This window comes from Vulpes vulpes, chromosome 3 (genome assembly GCF_048418805.1).
Source record: "Vulpes vulpes isolate BD-2025 chromosome 3, VulVul3, whole genome shotgun sequence".
Lineage (NCBI taxonomy): Eukaryota > Metazoa > Chordata > Mammalia > Carnivora > Canidae > Vulpes > Vulpes vulpes.
In genome coordinates, this window is record NC_132782.1 from 15,047,721 (window position 1) to 15,068,745 (window position 21,025).

Here is a 21,025-nt window from a genome sequence, read left to right on the forward strand (position 1 = left end):
TATGTAACACAGGGCTTTATTCCTACAAAATTCAATTATAAGAAAACAAACAACCTCATAAAAAATGTGAAGTGACATAAACAGGCACTTTATAAAAAATATTTACAAGTGGTTGGGAAGCACATGAAAAGATTCTCAACACCATTAATCATCAGAGAAATACAAGTTAAAACCATAATGACATACCCACTAAAATGGCTAAAACAGATTGACAAGTAAGAGAGATGCATTGTTGGTGGGAATGCAAATGGTTTAACTGTTTTGGAAAATAGTTGGCAGTTTTTAAAAAACTTTTTAAAAAGTTAAACATACACCTATCATATTACCCAGCAATTCCACTCCTGGGTATATTTATTCAAAAGAAATGAAAACTTACATCCACACAGACTTGTGCATTAATGTTCTTGGCAATTTTATTAATGACAAAAACTGAAATGACCCACATGTCCAACAGGTGAAACGAAGTACAGCATATCTAAAAAATGCAAAACAAAACAGTAACAGAAAAGAATGAACTATTGATATATGTAATAATATGGATGAACCTCAGGATGCCTGGGTGTCTCAGTCAGTTAAGCATCCAAATCTTGGTTTTGGCTCAGGTCATGATCTCAGGGCAGTGAGATTGAGCCCAACATCAGGCTCCAGCTCAGCACAGAGTCTGCTTAAGATTCTCTCTCCCCTTATTCTCTTGCCCCTCTCCCCCTCAAATAAATAAATCAATCTTTTTAAAAACTGGATGAACCTCAAAACATTATGCCAAATACTGGGTGTTGTATGTAAGTGATGAACCACTAAATTCTATATCTAAAACTAATATTACATTTTATGTTAACCAACTGGAGTTTAAATAAAAACAAAAAAGAAAAAAATTATGCCAAATAAAAGATGCCAGATACAAAAGAATACATATACCAGTCTTACATAGTATATATATATGTGATTTATATAAAATCAGCCATTTATATAAAATTCTAGAACATTCAAAATTAGTTTACAGTATGGCAAATTTTACATAATTATTTTACATAATAAAATAATGACAAAGAAAAACAATCTATAGTAATAGAAAGCAAACAAGTGATTTCCCAGGATCTGGAGTTGACTGCAAAGGGGCACAAGGAAACTTTTCAGAGTGACAGAAATGTTCTGTAGCTTCATTATGGGAGTGATTACATGGATGCATACACTTGTCAAAATTCAGTGAAGAGCACACCTAAATAAAATAGATGTATTTTTTGTATGTAAATTATACTTCAGAAAAAATTTATTTAAAACGTAAACACACACACATGCACACAAAACTTTCTCTACAAAAGCAGGAGAAAAAGAAGGTCTGGAAAATGAAATATATGAAGTTCCAGCTATAAGTACATTGAAAAGTAGGTCTTCATTTCAGTCTTCATTATAAAAGTCCTTCTGTGATTTGAAATAATTATTGATGCACAATAAATTGACACAATCTTAGAAATTTGAAACAACACAAATTTATTGTCTCACAGTTTCTGCAGGTCAGGAGTCTGGGCTGGGTCATTGCTTAGGGTCTCACCTGAAATCAAGGTGTCAGCAGGACATGATCTCATCTGAGGCTTGGGGTTCCATTCCGGGCTCATTTCAGTTAGCAGAATTCAGTTCCTCATGGTTAGATGACTGGAGTTGGTTTTCTTGCCGGTTCTCCGAGCTCCTAGAGGCTGTCCTGTGCTCCTAGCCATGAGGTTTTCACACAGCTTGGCCACTATTTCAACACATCCAGTAGAAAAATCTCCTTTAAGGTTTCACCTGATAAGGCCAGGCTCACGACAGATAGCCTCCCTCTTGGATAAATTCAAAGGACATTAATCATATCTGCAAAATCTCATCTTTGCCAAGTAACAGAATCTGATGACAGGGCTGATATCCTATTATATTCCTAGGCTCTTCCATGCTCCAGGGAAGGGGATTAGATACGACATGCATATAAGGAGGACAGGAATCTTAAGGGCCGTTCGGAATTCTGCCTCTCACAGCCTGTCCTCTGGCACACAACCACCCATGCCCCTCCCAAAGGAAAAAAAATTAGCTCCCTCCCCAGGTTCCTTCTCATCCTATCACACCATCTGCTCAAAATCCATGATCTCATCATCTAAATCCTCTATACCTGCTGCAAATAATGCTCCTGGGTCTAACCCACTAAGCACACTCCCCTGAAGCACAACTCCTCCTGGCAGACCTGGGAAACCAAAAAAGACCACTTGTCTGTCCCCAACACTCCCATCATACAATGGTGGGCCCAGTATAGAAGAACAGTTCAGTGATATTTCGGTTTAAAACTTCCATCGTTGCCTTTTCATGAAAGGCAGCACATACTTGCAGGTGAAAAATTTGATCAGCCTGCTTCCTAACAGAATTTAGCTGGGTCCTAGCCCCTGCGATTTGTTAGAGTAGCACCATCCCTGATTCTACAACCCGTGTTAGTACTCTGTTGTTGCATAGAACAAATGACCACCAACTCAGCAGCTTAAAATAACAGACATTTATTGTCTCCCTGTTTCTGTAGATCAGAACTGCAAGCATGGCTTATCTATCTAGGTTTTCTGCTTACGGTCATGCCAGGCTGCAATCCAGATATTTCCTGGAGCAAAGAGCTTATCAGAAGTTCTACTGCAGTAAGATCTGCTTCCACGCTCATTTAGGTTGTTGACAAATTCCCATTCCTTGCACTTATATAACTGAGGTTGCTGGCCCTAAAGGCTGTATCATAGCAGCTGGCTTCTTCAAGGCAAGCAGGAGAGTCCTGCTCCAGGCAGCTAAGATCAAGTCTTACATAACAAAATAATCGTGGGAATGATACCCCATCGCTTGTACATCCCATCACCTTTGCCATATTCTGTTGGCTAGGAGCAAGTCACAGGTTCTGTCCACACCTCAGGAGGGAGGATTATACAATGGCATGATTCATTGGGGGGCTGCCTTATATGTTCTTTTGTCTCCATTATTTTCTTCAACCTGAGAAAAATTCCTATGGTCTTTCACATTTCCAGGATTTGGCACAGAGCCTAACACAGAGGAGCTCTAGATAGTTTAAAGCTGTAGTTATCAAACCTTTGATTTCAGGACTCCTTTATACCCTTAAAAACATTATTGAGGACCTGAAAGATCTTTTGTTTATATCATTTCTATCTATTGATTTTTTTTAAGATTTTATTTATTTATTCATGAGAAGCACAGAGAGACAGAGAGAGGCAGAGACACAGGCAGAGAGAGAAGCAGGCTCCGTGCAGGGAGCCCGACGTGGGACTTGATCACGGGCCTCCAGGATCACGCCCCGGGCCAAAGGTAGGCGCTAAACCACTGAGCCATCCAGGGATCCCCTATCTATTGATGTTTGATAAGACATTTAAAACTTCATTTGGGGCAGCCCGGGTGGCTTGGTGGTTTAGCGCTGCCTTCAGCCCAGGGCCTGACCCTGGAGACTCAGGATAGAGACCCGTGTAGGCCTCTATGCATGGAGCCTGCTTCTCCCTCTGCCTGTGTCTCTGCCTCTCCCTCTCTGTGTGTGTCTCTCATGAATAAATAAATAAATTTAAAAAATAAAATAAAACTTCATTTATTGATTCATTAAAGAATAAAAAAACTCATTATACGTCAACATACATAACATTTTTAAAAATGATATTGTCCCCCCAAAATGTGGGAAGAGTACCACTGTTTTACAGTGTTGCAGATCTTTTTCATGTCTGGCTTAATGGAAGACAGCTAGATTCTCATACCTGCTTCCACATACAGTTACACATCATATGGCCTCTGGGAAACGCCGCTGTACATCCAGCGAATAAATAAGTTATGAAGGCAAAGAATGTCTTCATGCTCTTGTGCATATATTTTGACGCTGTAGGCGTCCGGAAAGGATCCTAAGGAACTCCAGGGATCCCTAGATCATACTTTAAAGAACTGTCATAAGTTGAGGGAAGGGGGGCACCTGGGTGGCTCAGTGGTTGAGCATCAGCCTTTGGCTCAGGTCCTGACCCTGGGGTCCTGGGATCGAGTCCTGCATGGGTTCCCGTGGGGAGCCTGCTTCTCCGCCTCTGTGTGTGTGTGTGTGTGTGTGTGTGTCTCATGAATAAATAAATAAAAATCTTCAAAAAAAATAATAAGGTGAGGGAAGGAAGGCGTTTTAATTCATTCAAAAAGTTTCTGAGTGCCAGCTCCTGTGGAAAGCGAGCTGGAGTACCGGCCCTGTCCTGGGGGTGCTCAGGGTACGGTGACCGCAAGATCCGGGGCCGCCTCGGTTGACATCGGAGTTCACAGAGGTCAGGCCACGCAGAGATCTGGGGAAAGAGTTGCAGGCAGGGAAAGGGGACCCTGCGACGCAGGATGAAGGCAGGAGATGGGCAGGACCTGATGGCGTTGGGGTGGGGTGGGGTTAAGAATTAAGAGTTTAAGTCTAAATTTCTTGACTACAGCAAAATGGGGGAAGAGGGTGGAAGGGCTTAAGGATGCGTGTTTGAAGGCTGGGAAAGTCACTCAGCGCCCAAGCACGCCGCTGGGCCGGGGCCAGTTGGGCTCCCCGGAGCTTCAAATCCGCTTAGGGACGCGACAGGGCCGGGAAAGCGCGCGCCGTACCTCAGGAAGCTTGGATCTCGGCGCCCGCCGTAGACGTCGCGACAGAGGCGGCCCGTTGCCTGGGAGCCGGTGAGACGCCCCTCGGCCTCCGCCGCGGCGGTCACGGCGGGCGTCGGGCCTCGGTGGTCATGTCGGTGTTGGACGCGCTTTGGGAGGACCGGGACGTCCGGTTCGACGTCTCCTCGCAGTGAGTCGCTCCCGGGGCCTGCAGAGGGCGCCGCAGCGCGGTTACGGGAGAGCTCACGGCGCTCGCGAGAGCGGGAGGAGGTGGCTGTCGGCTCGGCGGGGGGTCCGGCCGCTGAGGGGGCGCCCTTGGGGCCCGGCGAGCCCGGCCCGGCGCCTGTCGGGAGGCTGAGGCCCTGCGCCCGGGGCCATCTCGTAGGGCTGGGGGCGCCAGCTCCGGGGGCGGAGGAGCGCTCGGCGGGGCCTCCGCACCCCGGTTCTGAAGAGCGACGTACACGTGGGCCCTCAGGCTTCGCCATTCCCTTTTTTTTTTTTTTAGGTTTTATTTATTAATTCATGAGAGACATAGAGACAGAGAGAGAGGCAGAGACACAGGCAGAGGGAGAAGCAGGCTCCACACAGGGAGCCCGACGCGGGACTCGATCCTGGGTCTCCAGGGTCACTCATGCCCTGGGCCGAAGGCGGCGCTAAACCGCTACACACACACACGCACGCACGCACGCACGCACGCACAGGCCTCGCCATTCGTAAGCTTGAGCCGCCGCTTTGTCTGTAAAACTAGGGAGGTGGGAATAACCGTTTTCCAAATTTCCTCACCACAAACTTTATTTCCACGATAAGCTTCCATCCTATTATTCATTTCAGTCACCGGTAGGTAGATGGAGTTACCTTTTGCAGCCTCTTCAACAGAAATCCTAGGATGGTTTTTTGTTTTTGTTTTGTTGGGTTTTTTTCCCCCTTAATTTCATGCTTTAAAGACAGACTACTTAAAATACCCCTACTCAAAGACCAGGGGTTTCCCGCCCATTGAGATTTATTCATTCATTCATTCATTCATTCATTCATGAGAGAGACACAGGCAGAGGGAGAAGCAGGCTCCACGCAGGGAGCCCGATGCGGGACTCGATCCCAGGTCTCCAGGATCACACCCTGGGCTGAAGGCGGCGCTAAACCGCTGAGCCACCCGGGCCGCCCTCGTTGAGATATTAACTGTTGGAAAACAGTGAAGCTAAGGTTCTCAGGTTAATGGTATAAAGCTTTTTGCCTGCTTCTTATGATTCCTTATAATAACCCAAACCTTAGAAAATGAAATAATTTATCAGGCTTAGTTGTGGCTAGATGATCTAATACTAACATGGTCTTAGACCCTTTAAGAAGTTGTGAGAGAAGGGAATTTATAAAATTACACACGATGCTAACATATTGCACACATCCTAGGACTTTTTCTATTATTCTTGGAGGGTTCGTAATCCAAGCAAAGCCCCATTTCATGAACATTTCCGTTTTATTGAACATTTATCAAGTGCTTACTATGTGCTAGTTACTGTGCTGATACCTAGAGATACAAAAAATGATAGTTGTTACCCACCCGCCCCTCCCCCCCCAAACACACACCCACATTTTAGTGCAGGAGATATATATAGACAGCTATTTTTAAAATGTTGTAAATACCATCCCGAAAAAAAATGAACAGAAAGCTAGGGTATTATAGAAACAGAATAGTTCATTCTGCCTGGGGAAGGCCTTAAAGAAGAAATAATATTTGAGTTCAACCCTGATAATTGGGCAGGGCCTCGTCAGGAGAGTATTCCAGAAAAACAGCAACAACATTAGGAGCGGAGTCTTGGAAGTATAAATGTCATTGGCTAGAAGGGAGGGTTGGCAGGTAGAGGATGGAGGAACAAACAGGCAGAGCAACAATATTACCAATGTAATTAGTACCACTGAATTGTATACTTTAAGATGGTTAAAATAGCAGCTTTTATTTTATATATTGTACCACAAGGAAAACAATTTTAAAAACTAGTTTAAATGGGGATGCCTGGGTGGCTCAGTAGGCTGTGTCCGCCTTCATCTCAAGTCATGATCTCAGGGTCTTGGGATCCAGCCCCACCATAGGCTTCCTGCTCAGTGGGGAATCTGTCCCTCCTCCCCACTGACCCTGCTCCTGCTAGCTCTCTCTCAAATAAATAAGTAAAATCTTAAAAAAAAAAAAAAAAAAAAAAAAAAAGGTAGAGCAGCCAAACTGTAATATGTTTGGCTGACCCCCCCCCCCCCAAAAAAAAAGGTAGAGCAGCCAAACTCTAAAATCTTTGGCTGAGGATTCTGCACTTCATTTTATTTATTTTTTTAAAGATTTTATGGGGATCCCTGGGTGGCTCAGCGGTTTAGCCCCTGCCTTCTGCCCAGGGTGTGGTCCCGGGGTCCCGAGATCGAGTTCTGCATTGGGCCTGGTCATGGAGCCTGCTTCTCCCTCTGCCTCCCTCTCTCTCTGTATCTCATGAATAAATTAATAAAATCTTTTTTAAAAATAAATATATATATAAGATTTTATTTATTCATTCATGAGAGACACAGAAAGAGAGGCAGGCTTCATGCAGGGAGCCCGATGTGGGACTCGATCCAGGGACTCCAGGATCATGCCCTGGACTGAAGGCAGACGCTCAATCGCTGAGCCACCCAGGCGTACCTGCACTTCATTTTCTAGGTAGTGGGATGACATGGGAGACTCTTAAGCAGGGAAGGTGTATTATGATTATCTCTGTATTTTCAGTAAGTAATGAGTCAGCTCTATGGAGAATATCTTTAAAAGCTCTACCACATATTGTACTAGGTTTTTGTTTGTTTGGGGGTTTTGTTTGGAATGCATTCTATCAGACCACAAACTCTTCTTCACTCTTTATTTTGTTTTACTCCTTGTATCTAGTTGTTTACCAAGTCCTGACAATGCTTTTGCTTTAACTTCTTCCTTCCATAACTGCCCAACCTCCTTCCTTCTACTCAGAAGCTCTGAGGGTTCTCCACTGTCCACGGGACAAGGCCCATACCTGTCCAACTGGCTTTCAGAGGTAGTGGCATATATTTCTCACTACCTCTTAACATTGCTTTTCTTCCCTAGCCAGGACCATCTTCCCACATTTGCTTATCATTTCTTTTTTCTGGTCTTTAATCATGGACTTTCCTCCCTCTCTCTTATTTCTCCAAATCCTACCTCTCCTAATTTTAACTTCTCTATATGTCCCTGGTCACTTCAGGTTCCACTAGGATTCTTGAAGTTCTCAAGATCTTATTTTCAGATGCATGAACATTTGGTACTGTATCATCTATTACTGTTGGCTGTTTTATATGCAAATGTTTCTTCTCTCCCTAACTAGACTGTAAGTGGATATAGTTGTAGCTATTAAAGCCTTGGTATTTATTTTAGACAAATGAAAACAAGACCTGGAGAAGTCCTTATTGATTGTTTAGATTCAATTGAAGACACCAAAGGAAATAATGGGGATAGAGGTGAGTATATTTCCTAATATGTTTTATATTTCTTGTTTGATTTACAAATGTTAAATCATATTACCTGGAGAATAAGCTATGAAACAGCAGCATATGTAAATGTAATTGTGACAGTGAAAGAGCTGAATCCACATAACACTTTTCTCAGATTTAAACAGGAGAAAGGGTAGGTATTAAACCCATAGCCAGGGAATACAGGTTCTTCCTCAGAACTTTGGTCCTTCAGGAAGTCCCAGTTTTGGCATCAGCTTTCTCCAAATTAACTGTTAAAACTCCAGGATCCCTGTTTGTAAGGGATCTGACTTTTGAATCTGCCTCCCCCCAGAAAGAATATGAGGTAGTGGAACATAAGTTAGGTCATCGCTCTGCTACCTGGACCCGTACTTCCTTTTAAGAAATCCAAGAGTAATTCACAATCCACCAAGACTGATACCTGGAGATGGACATGTAGAGAACAAATTTAGTGCTGTACTGTGAAGTCTGTTTGTAGCACTGAAAAGTCCTAGGAGACATCTGTATATGTCACTGAGGAGAAACCAGAGTTGGACTCTAGAGTCCTCTCAAACCAAATTTCCCAAAGGCTAGAACTTTGGAAAGAGTTCAGGCTGCATACAGTAGCTGCACATGGAGCCAATGTCCAGTGACCAGGTCTTGTCAGCATCCCTAATGTCGTTTTTGGAAAAACAGGGGATGAGTGTGCAGCCTCATATATCTGAAGAGATATTTTTTAGGGGAAAGGTCATAAACCTCTTAAATTGAAGAGGAGTAAGTGGGTGGAAAAGAGCAGACTTCTTTCAGGTAAGAAGGATCAGTGAATCCTAGAGACTGCACAATAACCCTTATTGGGAAAACATGCTCACTGCCGCCTTTCAAGTGGCTACTTGGTCTCTGGGTCTTTCTTCTGGTCTGCTCTGGGGTGTTGCGTGAGCAGCAGGTTTAGTTGTGGGCCTTTCTTCCCTGTGAAGGGAAACTGTCATCACCACTAGCTAAGGCAGATCCTGTCAATGGCAAGGGCCCATCCTTAGAGCATGGTTAGATCACACTTATAAAATGCTTCCTAGTGTCGGCCAGGCCCAGGCGAGAGTGAGGTATGAAGGTTTAGCAGAAAACAAGAATCTTAGTTTGGGCCTTTGAGGGTGGAATAATAATCTCCAGATGGCTGGATCTTGACAAACCTGAATTTAAGGAAGCCAAGGGAAAATTTGGTTGTTCTCATATACAGACTGACAGAAACGCTTATGTGACATTCCATCCACCAGTCCAGACAAAGACAATGGGTAATAGAACATCTTTCACTTCATCAGATATCACTGAGTACAGAATCTTATATTAGCACTTTGGGCAAATCACCTCCCTGGCCTCAAGTATCCATTACAGTGAGTACCTGAAGTCTTCCTATTCATAAAAATAACTGTATGTGTACTCACCTCAGAAGCAATTCCCAGAAAATGGAATTTTACAGGAGTGTGCAGAGCTTCTGGTTAATAAGAAGGGAGGAGAAGAAAAAAAAAAAAAAGAGGAGGAAGAGATGAGAAGGGCAGTCCTGCCTTCTAGTCTTCTTTCTCCTTCCCTTTCTAGCAGTTTGAAAATGACCAAATTAAGGCACAATCTCCCAGTTCAGGAGACGCATGTTAAAACTATAAATACCCCCAAAGATTAGCACATTTAATCCATTTCAACTATAAGTACCCTGACATGAAATTACTGGATTAGCTTTGTACATTGAAGCTGTACAGGAATGAAACTGCCATATTTCAGTATTCAAGATTAGGAAAAACAGGTACAATTTATATTTTGGTGGTTAGTAAGACGGAGAGAAAGTCCATGCCTAGGACACTGGGTTTGTAGCAATAGGATGGAGCCTTTCAGCAAGAAAGAGGCAACGTGAGAATGCTAGAGATTTGTAGGACCAAGAACAGAAAAACAGGTAATCAGAATTGGTCAGTGGCTTTACTTACCACTCCATAATTTTTCCTGAAATGCTCTAATAGACAAATACCAAAAAGAATCAAAAGGTGTCCTGGGCTTATAGCCCAGTTATGGAGACATAATGTTACTTACATGAAATAGTGTAAGCAAAACATAAACCAGTATATCTATAATAAAATAAATCATAAAAATTGGTTTGTAAAGAATTCAAATATTTAAAAAATAGTTAACATTTTGAATGTTTACTCTTTGCCAGTCACTGTTCTGAATCTTTTACATAATGTGTGTCTGAATCTTTTATATGATATGTGTAATATCATTTAATAATAATAAAATCAATAGTAAAAAATGAAGCAGATGCTGTTACCTTTTTCTTAATAACGAAACTGAGGAACAGAGAGGTTAATTAAGTTTTGCAAAGTCACATAGCTACTAAGTAATGAAATAAACAGTCTACATTGCTTTCCAAACTGCTATGATCACATTATTCTCTTCTCAGAAATTTTCAGTTCTCTCCAATTCCAATTCTAAATCCCAACTCCACCTCCACTGCTAACAGATTTAAGTCTGAATTTCTTCTTTTTTTTTAAGTTTTTATTTTAATTCCAGTTAGTTAACAGTGTTATATTAGTTTCAGGTGTACAATATGATGATTCAACCATTCCATACATCACCCAGTACTCATCACGAGTGCAATGCCTTAATCCTCATCACCTGTTTCACCCAACCCCTCCCTGTGCCCTTGGTAACCATCAGTTTGTTCTCTATAATTAGGAGCCTATTTCTTGGTTTCTCTCTCTATTTTTTTTTTCTTTGCTTGTTTTGTTTCTTCCACATCAGTGAAATCATATAGTATTTGTCTTTTTCTGACTTATTTTGCTCAGCATTATATTCTCTAGATCGTTCATGTCATTGCAAATAACAACATTTCATTGTCTTTTTTTTTATGGCTGAATAATATCCCATTGTGTGTGTGTATATATATATACATATACTACATCTTTTTTATCCATTTATCAGTAAATGGACACTATATCTTGGCTACTGTAAATAATGCTGCTATAAACATAGAGGTGCATGTATGCCTTTGAATTAGTGTTTTTGTACTCTTTGGGTAAATACCTAGTAGTGTGATTTCTGGATTTTAAGATAGTTCTATTTGTAACTTTTTGAGGAACCTTCATACTGTTTTCCACAATGGATGCACTAAGTTTTCATTCCCACCAGTAGTGCACAAAGGTTCCTTTTTCTCCACATCCTCGCCAACACATGCTGTTTCTTGTGTTGTTGATTTTAGCCATTCTGATGGGTGTGAGGTGATGTCTCATTGTAGTTTTGATTTGCATTTCCCTGATGGTAAGTGATGAACATCTTTTCATGTGTCTGTTGGTCATCTGAATGTCTTCTTTGGAGAAATGTCTATTCATGTCTTCTGCCCATTTTTTAATTGGATTATTGGGTTTTGGGTGTTGAGTTTTACAAGTTCTTTATAGATTTTGGATACTAACCCTTTAATGGATATATCATTTGCATATATCTTCTCCCATCCCATAGATTGCCTTTTAATTTTGTTGATTGTTTCCTTGCTGTGAAGAAGCTTTTTGTTTTTATTTAGTCAGTAGTTTATTTTTGCTACCCAGGCGCTCCAGGAGAGCACTTCTGTGGCAGAGATTAGTGTATATATGAAAGTCCTTTGAGAAATGTGATTTTACTAAATGGCTTTGTAGTTATATTGTCCCCAGCTTTTTCTCAGTTGTGCACATATGACCTGCTAGGACTCCCAGAACAACTTCCACCAAGACAAAAATCCAGTACCCAGTTTTCTCTGTTAATTTGAGTCAAACCAAGCTGTTGGCATTGAATACCTGTATCCCTTCCGTAACAGATTTTGTTTCTCTGGGATTCTGAATCATGCGTTGTATACCTTACACAGGATAGAAATAAGCAATAGACATATTCAGTGGATAATGTATGAAAACATCTGTGGGGATTATTGCTGTTATTGGCCAGAATTTCCACGTATACCTTTTTCTTTACTGCAAACATGGGTCCTTACCTTAGGTAACCTATTTTTTTTGTTTGTTTGCTTTTAGGTAGACTCTTAGTAACAAATTTACGAATTATCTGGCATTCTTTGGCATTACCCAGAGTCAATCTCTGTAAGTATCTTTTTTAGATAACACTAAAGGGAAAAAAATGCTTTGTCAGGTGAACTTGCACAGTGGCTTTTGATAACCATAAAAGCCATATCATGAAGTACATGGAAAACTTAAATTGATAAAAACTTTAGCAATCCTAGACTAACCACAGACTGTACCATTATGCAAAAGAAATGTTTCTCAATCTGTCCATTTTGTCTGTTGGACATACATGAGATTATAGTGTTTTTACACTGAATGGTTTTTGTTCTTTGCTTATCTTTGACAACTTGCTGTGACCTGTTTCAACTAATTTCAAAGAAGGGAGATCTAAATTCTAATAAAACTGCAACCTTTCCATTGTTAAATTTTGTTTTACTTATTTTTTAAAACTATTTGAGATTATCCAGCTAAGCTAAACTTTTTCTCTTGAGGTAATGGTGCTAAGATGTTCAGTAAATATATAGATTTTACAGAAGTAAACTTCCTTTCACACTGTGAATGTTATTTGTCCAAAGAGGCAGAATTGACTTTCTACTTCTTTTAATTATTTAACTTAAATTTGGAGTAATTTCATAAAATGTTTTAAAGTTGTAATTTATATTTAATTTTTAAAACATAAGGTTCTGTATACAGAGGGGTTTTTTTCCTCTCAGTTTGTTATGTCATGTTCTTGAAATTCTTTGCTTTTGAATTTTAGCTATTGGTTACAACTGCATATTGAACATTACAACAAGGACTGCGAACTCTGTAAGTGTGAAAAATCTTATTAAAATATATATAGTGAAGAAACATTAAATATTTGAGATTGGACTTTGTTTTCACTGTAAATAAGAAATTGCTCTTGAAATCTGAACTTCTAAATAAATTTGTCCTTACAGAAATTACGAGGCCAAACTGAAGCTCTTTATATACTAACAAAATGTAATAGTACCCGTTTTGAGTTTATATTTACAAATTTGGTTCCTGGAAGTCCTAGACTTTTTACTTCTGTGATTGCAGTACACAGGTATGGTAATACTTTATGGATTATTGAATAATTTTAATATGATTTTTTATCATATCAATTCTATGATTTAGAGGTTCAGAGGATAAAGTGTATAAGTGTGGTACTATCTTCTTCCAAGCTCAGGAAATTGCAATATCCTGAAGATACATAGAAGAACATATTGCATTATCATTTAATAAGTACTTTGAAAGTATTTATAAAATACATAAGACTACTGAAGATTCGTAAAAATTTCTACTGAGGATTCTATTAAATTAACTACAAAGGTAGTTACAGTGAAATAGAGAATTCATTCAATGTAGATAACCAAGTTGGATAATTCAATTAATGAATTAAAAAAGATCATTTTAGAGGCACATACGTGACTCAGTTGTTAAGTAAACCTACAACTTTCGGTTTTGGCCCAGGTCATGATCTCAGGGTCATGAGATTGAGTGCCACATCAGGCACTGTGCTCAGTGCAGTCTGCTTGAGTTTCTCACACTTTCCCTCCTCCTTACTCTCTCTCTCTCTTTCTCTAAGATAAATAAATCTTTAAAAAAAAAAAAAAGAAAGAAAGGATGATTTTACTAGCAGTAGATGTACCCAGGTATTTTCCCTAAAGAGTTCTGTTGTTCTCTTTGCTAAATTCTTTTCATTACCTTCGCCCCCCTCCCCTTTTTTTTAATTCTATAAGGAAATGCAGGTTGACATTTTCTCATTTCTAAGATATGTAGAAATGACATATTTGCATATAAATATTCAGATGTATCTCAGCCTTATTCACATGTTTTAAATTGCTTTGCAGGAATATTTTTCTAATGAAATACCACAATTACATTACTCAGTGCTGCACATTGTGCTCATGTTATTTCCTCCGAGTTAATCCACAAAGGGTGGTAGTTTGCTGGGGAACTGCAGAAAATATGAAACACTTCACAGATTTGCATGTCATCCTCACACAGGGGATGCTAATCTTCTCTGTATCATTCTAGTTTTAGTATATGTGCTGCCCAAGTGAACACCTTAGCTCTTTATTTTAATCAGCCCTAAGTACTATGATTTTTTAAAAGCTTGGCTAAGATGACAGGCTTATTATACATATATACGAATTTATACTCACAAAGAGAAATACATATACTGTTTTAATTTGCATTTCTTTATTACTAGTGATGTAGAAATTTTTCTCCTTTTTTTTGGCTATTTATAGTTTTCTATTATAAATTTCTAAATTGGGATGCCTGGGTGGCTCAGTGGTTGGGCATCTGCCTTTGGCTCAGGGCATGATCCCAGGATCTGGGATTGGGTACCACATCGGGCTCCCTGTGAGGAACCTGCTCTCCTTCTTCCTATGTCTCTCCCTTTCTCTCTCTGAGCCTCTCATGAATAAATAAATAAATCTTAAAAGATAAATTTCTAAGTTATACCCTCATCTGTCATATATGTTGCAAATTTATTTCTTAGTTTTCTAGTTTGTTATTTGATTTTGCATTTTGTTGATTTTTTCTTTTTTTTTTTTTTAAGATTTTTATTTATTTATTCATGAGAGACACAGAGACAGAGAGAGTAGCAGAGACACAGGCAGAGTGAGAAGCAGGCCCCATGCAGGGAGCCCGACGTGGGACTCAATCCCGGGTCTCCGGGATCACGCCCTGGGCCACAGGTGGCGCTAAACCACTGAGCCACCCGGGCTGCCCTTGTTGATGATTTTCAAATATACATAATGGTTTACATTTTTTGAGATATAATTCATGTAACAAAATTTTAAAGTTTAAAGTTTGATAATTTCAGTATCTTACAAGATTGTGTAACTATTATCACTACCCAATTGTGGAATATTTCTATCACCCTATAAACAAACTCGTATAGCCCTATAGTCTCTATAGTCCCTCCCTATTCTCTCCTCTTCATAACCCTTGGCAACCACTGATTTACTTTCTTTCTCTAAGGATTCCCCTATTTGGGACACAATATAAATGGAAGCATACAACATAGTGGCCTTCTATATCTGACTTATTTTACATGCATAATCTTTTCAGTGATCATCTATGTTGTAGCATGTATCAGTGCATCATTCCTACTTATAGCTAAATAGTTTTACATTGTATGAACATATTTTTTTACTTACTAACATTGATAAACATTTATATTGTTTCCACTTTTTAGCTACTATGAATACTTTTCAGTTCTTTTGGACATATATCTAAACTCTAGCTCTTTATCTCACTTTACTTAGAGATGTAATATAAAGAATATGAAGGGAGCATAGAAGCTGCTTTTCTTCAATAGTATAAAAATAAGTGTTCCCCCAGAAATAACTCTTATCACATTAGTAGCTTCTATTTTGTCTGCTGGTTAAACATCGATGATTACAGCACTAAAGGAAATTAAGATTTATAGACAAATGTTCAAATCCTCCTCTTTCACAATTTATATATTAGGTTAATTAAAGTAAAAATCACAAATTTAACAATATTATGTATATAAATGACTTCTGAAGCTATTCAGGCTAAGAAAATCCTTTAGTTTTATTAAATTGGTAAATTAGCCTGTAATAGTGGGGTAATACGATAATTAATAAAATGTTATAATAAAACTCATCCAGGGATCTTTGGGTGGCACAGCGGTTTGGCGCCTGCCTTTGGCCCAGGGCGCGATCAGGGAGACCCGGGATTGAATCCCACGTCGGGCTCCCGGTGCATGGAACCTGCTTCTCCCTCTGCCTATGTCTCTGCCTCTCTCTCTCTCTCTCTCTGTGACTATCATAAATAAATAAAAATTTAAAAAAAAACCTCATCCAAAAATTATAGTAAAACTAAACGGGGGCACTTGGGTGGCTCAGTTAAGCATCTTGATTTTGGCTCTGGCCATAATCTCAGGGTTGTGAGATTGAACTCCACAGTGGGGCTCCATGCTCAGTGGGGAGGGTGCTTGAGATTCTTTCTGTTCCTCTCCTCCCTCTTGCTCTGCCCACTGCTCTCTTTCTCTTGTTCTCTCTCAAATGAATAAATCTTTTAAAAAAAACTAATTAACACTAATAACAAATACACAATTTTCTTTTGTATTATTTATCAGTAGGAAGGCATGGAGAGAAAACGTGTGTGTGTGTGTGTGTGTGTGTGTGTGTCTAACTTGCACACAGATACACACTGTCCTAGGGTTCCTTTTGGAGTTGGTACAGATTCATTCCAATTTTCTGTATAGAGTGTAATGCTTTCAGTTGCAATGAGAAAAGTAATTGGACTCCCAATTGTGCCTTTGACTAAAAAGTGTCTTTGACTAAAACAGAAATGGAGGGAAGCATTGTGATAGGAAAAATAATTTCCATGTCTATTATATGCAAGCATTGCATGTTTTTCATGCAATAAAATGTTTTTCTCTCTAAGCTGTTTTTCAGCTTAGAAAGAAAATCTTTCTTCTCATTTGTGCTGTATGATACATGTCTTAAAAATTAGATTTCTAGGGACACCTGGGTGGCTCAGCGATTCAGCATCTGCCTTCGGCTCAAGGTGTGATCCTGGATCCGGGATCGGGTCCCATATCAGGCTCCTTGCAGAGAGCCTGCTTCTCCCTCTGCCCGTGTCTCTGCCTCTTTGTGTGTGTGTGTGTGTGTGTGTGTGTGTGTGTGTGTGTGTGTGTCTCTAATGAATAAATAAATAAAATCTTTTTTTTTTTAATTTTTATTTATTTATGATAGTCACACAGAGAGAGAGAGAGAGAGAAGCAGAGACATAGGCAGAGGGAGAAGCAGGCTCCATGCACCGGGAGCCCGACGTGGGATTCGATCCCGGGTCTCCAGGATCGCGCCCTGGGCCAAAGGCAGGCGCCAAACCGCTGCGCCACCCAGGGATCCCTAAATAAATAAAATCTCAAAAAAAAAAATAGACTTCTAAACATAGGTTACTGAGATAAACCATGTAAATACTACACTAAAATGATAAAATCTTTAAAGACTGTGACACCAAAATTTATTGAAAAGCAAATTTTTAAATTTATTGTGATAATTATTTGAGTGACTCACATATGTATTAACAACTGTATATTTTAGTAGATAAGTAATCATAACCTAGGAAAACCACATTTTCAGTTTGGATTGGTCTTTCTTCTTCTTTTTTTTTTTTTTTTTGTCTTTCTTCTTTTTTATAGAGCATATGAGACTTCTAAAATGTATCGTGATTTTAAATTGAGAAGTGCATTAATTCAAAATAAGCAACTAAGATTATTGCCACAAGAACATGTATATGATAAAATCAATGGAGTATGGAATTTATCCAGTGATCAGGTATTGTACAAAAAGCTAATAAACCTTTTGGGTCCGTCATTTTTCCATTTATCATTGAGTTTGTATATTCACTTAACTGTTAAAATTAACATTATATCTCTTGATAAATTAGCATTATAGCTCTTGATATAATATTCTGATTTTCATATTTTTATGGTTTTGTGTTCTTTTTAGCAACATTTGTTATACATAGAATTTACAGCTGGAGTGGTCCTTAGAGATTATCTAGTTCAGTCTTCATTCACTTACAGATTAAAAAGTTAGGCCCCAAAGAATTAAGTGACTTCATACATCTGGTTTATCTGAGAACTATGTTCTTCCCCACATGCTGCGCATACCCTACCCTCCACATCTTGATAACTTATGCTGATGGAAGAGAGCCATGGTGTGGACAGTCATGGAAGCTTTTCAATCTGGTCTTTATGGGAGTGGCTGGCCAACTCAGTCAGAAGAGCATGCTACTCTTGATCAAGGTTGTGAGTTCAAGCCACATGTTGGGTGTAGAGATTACTTAAAATATTTTAAAAAAAGATAGTCTGGTCTTTATGGAATTAAACATACAATTCATTTGGTGATTCCTACATTCATTATCATAACTTCTCATTTGCTCTTGAAGCTATAACCAGCTGAAACATATAAGTTGGAATAAGTAACACATAAATTTCTAAAGAAAAATTTTCTCTTACCTAAGTAGTTTTCAGGCTTTGTGTATATATTACAACCTATGTTAGACTGATAACCACGGAGGTAAAGCTGTATCATTTGAATGAAGAGCTTCTTGCTAAATATTGAATCATAAACTTAAATTGTAATTAAATTCTGCTCATTTGAGAAGTTCTAGTTTTAAACTCTGATAATGGTTCTAAAGTATATAGACAGCTCTACATCTAAATAGTCCTCGTCAGGAATCAGTAAGCTTTTTACTCGAAAGGGCCAGATGGTAAATATTTTAGGCTTTGTAGGTCATACCATTTCTGTCATAACTTCTCAGACTTGCATTGTAGTGTGAAACTAGCCATAGCAACAAGTGAGCATGGCTATATTTCAATAAACTTGACAATGGACACTGAAATTTGAATTTCATACAATATCCATGTTTCGTGAATTACTATTCTCTTGACTTTTTTCCAGCCATTTAAAAATGTAAAACTTATTCTTGGTTTCTAGGCCATACAAAATGAGGCAGCAGACCAGATTTATCCCATTGACCATAGTTTACAGATCCCTGGGACCTTAGGTCATAGCTTAGATGTCACTTTCTGTAAGCTTCCTTCTGTGTGTTGCTTATGCAATCTATACTTAATTACCACTTCAAATTATTCCTGCTCTGGGAGTGCCTGTGTAGCTCAGTGGTTGAGTGACTGCCTTTGGGCAGATGGGGGTCCTGGGATCAGTCCTACATCAGGCTTCCTGCAGGGAGCCTGCTTCTCCCTCTGCCTATGTCTCTTTGTCTCTAATGAATAAATAAGTAAAACCTTAAAAAAATTACTCCTGCTCTAAAATGCAGAGCTTGCCTGTACCCACATTAGATTGTAGGCTTTATAAGGGTAGGGGTGGAATTATTCCGTTCATAGTTAGATCCTTACCATCTAGCACCACACCTCACAGTTTAAATTAATTAAGATTGGATTATCAGAAGTATTTTACTGAAAATAGAGATGTTATTGTCAACCTAACATGTTTCCTGAAAATAAAATATGCCCTCTTAATCTTTTAAAAAGATCCTTGAGAGTTTTGCAGGTTGCTGTCTTCTTCTAAAATAAGAGAAAAGAAGTGGTGACATAAATAATGATTGCTTATAAAGTTAGACTTAGTATTATGTAATGGGACGTGGGCCAGGAATAAGGGAGTTAAAATTTTTGTATAACAATTTTTTGCAAGATGAGAGTAGAGGAGGGAAATATACACTTACACGTGTGTTTATTAACTTAATCATAACTAAGAAATAGGTGGTCTTGGGACACCTGGGTGGCTCAGTGGTTGAGCATCTGCTTTCAGCTCGGCATGATGCTGGAGTCCTGGGATCAAGTCCCACATCGGGCTCCCTGCATGGAACCTGCTTCTTCTTCTGCCTATGTATCTGTCTTTCTCTTTCTGTGTCTCTCATGAATAAATAAATAAAATCTTAATAAAATAAAACAAAATAAAAAAATTAAAAAGAGGGGGCTCCTGGGTGGCTCAGTTCATTAAACATCTGCCTTCAGCTTAGGTCGTGATTTTGGGGTCCTGGAATCGAGCCCACTTTGGGCTCCCTGCTCGGAGGGGTGTCTGCTTCTCCTTCTCCTGCTCCCCTACTCTCGCTCGCTCTCTCTGTCTCTCACTCACTCTCTCAGATAAATAAATAAAATCTTAAAAAAAAAAAGAAAGAAAAAAGGTTGTCTTTTCTGATGTTTCACACCTGGCCATCCCAGAAGAAAGCTTTTCAGGTTTGGGGTTTGTAAGTTAATGTTTTATACCCAATCTCAAAGTATAAAATAAATTCCTCTGGCAGTATATGGTAAGAAGGAGGTGGAGGTAAAGGTAGATAATGATAGAGATAAAAGGTAAAGATGGCTAATTTTGGTACCATGTATTATTAGGTCCTAAAGATTTTTTAGACCATTTAGCTATCACACTGGAGTAATTTTGAGTAGATGTTTAGGGGCCATATAATTGGAAAACAGTTTTGATTTATAGTCAGTGTTAAAGAGCCATAAAAATCTCTTGTGAACTAATGGGGGTTATCACGTTTTCTTTCTCTTACCACAACTCCCTTGTCTTATGCCAGGTTTTGAACAATACTATGTAATAAGATCTGACACTTGCAGAATGCTTACTATGTACCAGACACTGTGATAAGGGCTTTATTTATGGGGGTTATTTAATCAAATCTCCATTTTACATGGGACACAGTGCATCAAGAACAAATTTTCCCATGGTCAGAAAACTGGTAAGTATTGATGGTATAAATTTTTAGAATCTAACTTCAGAATCCAGGCTTTCAGTCATCTAATTGTTCTTCCGTCCAGTGAATAATGAAGTCATTTAACTCCATGATACTCAATTCTAGTATTCTCTGCTACCATGATAATCAGAACTATTCTGGTGTTTAGAAAATAAAGAGTATTCAAACAAATGGTCATTGATATATCTCATATTTTCCAGGGAAATTTAGGAACCTTTTTTATTACCAATGTGAGAATTGTGTGGCATGCAAATATGAATGACAGTTTCAACGTCAGTATACCATATCTGCAAATCGTAAGTACATGTATTTTGCTGACCTTATTTTAATGTAGAATGAATAATTTATGTTCAGTAATTACTACAGTTTGGGCAGCCCCGGTGGTGCAGCGGTTTGGCGCCGCCTGCAGCCTGGGGTGTGATCCTGGAGACCTGGGATCGAGTCCCACGTTGGGCTCCCTATGTGGAGCCTGCTTCTCCCTCTGCCTGTGTCTCTGCCTTTCTCTGTGTCTATGAATAAATAAATAAAATCTTAAAAAATAAATAAATAAATACTACAATTTTCAGGATTAAATGAATTCTTTCTCCCTTTTTAAGTGGCAGCAGTGTTGCTGAGAGCAGACTTTTAAAATGTTGATAATTTGGGACACCTGGGTGGCTCAGCGGTTGAGC

The 21,025-nt window shown here is 39.2% G+C and overlaps 1 protein-coding gene, 1 long non-coding RNA gene and 1 other non-coding gene across 5 annotated transcripts in view; 1 reads left to right on the forward strand and 2 right to left on the reverse strand.

The window, feature by feature from the left end:
• On the reverse strand, positions 1 to 4,739 carry LOC140598183 (uncharacterized). 2 transcript variants are annotated; one of them, XR_012000308.1, is made up of 3 exons: positions 4,603 to 4,739; positions 1,550 to 1,735; positions 1 to 1,216 (listed from the first exon to the last, which is right to left on the reverse strand). It is a non-coding gene; the product is annotated as an uncharacterized lncRNA (long non-coding RNA). The 2 variants fall into 2 exon arrangements; XR_012000307.1 differs by lacking the exons at positions 1 to 1,216; positions 4,603 to 4,739 and adding an exon at positions 3,750 to 3,875 and having other exon boundaries at positions 1,465 to 1,735.
• BBS5 (Bardet-Biedl syndrome 5) overlaps positions 4,668 to 21,025 on the forward strand; it is a 26,957-nt gene continuing 10,599 nt past the window's right edge. Inside the window, exons 1-7 of one of the 2 annotated variants that reach the window (XM_025994103.2) lie at positions 4,668 to 4,789; positions 7,991 to 8,073; positions 12,096 to 12,161; positions 12,841 to 12,890; positions 13,022 to 13,149; positions 17,275 to 17,410; positions 20,555 to 20,650. In XM_025994103.2, the coding sequence (XP_025849888.1) occupies positions 4,731 to 4,789; positions 7,991 to 8,073; positions 12,096 to 12,161; positions 12,841 to 12,890; positions 13,022 to 13,149; positions 17,275 to 17,410; positions 20,555 to 20,650 (618 nt within the window). In that variant the 5' untranslated portion in view covers positions 4,668 to 4,730. Of the gene's footprint in view, positions 4,790 to 5,104; positions 5,437 to 7,990; positions 8,074 to 12,095; positions 12,162 to 12,840; positions 12,891 to 13,021; positions 13,150 to 17,274; positions 17,411 to 20,554; positions 20,651 to 21,025 lie in introns of those variants that run through there. The other variant, XM_072751883.1, reaches the window with a different exon arrangement.
• Positions 14,049 to 14,153, reverse strand: LOC112916591 (U6 spliceosomal RNA). The gene has a single exon (XR_003234327.1). It is a non-coding gene; the product is annotated as a U6 spliceosomal RNA (small nuclear RNA).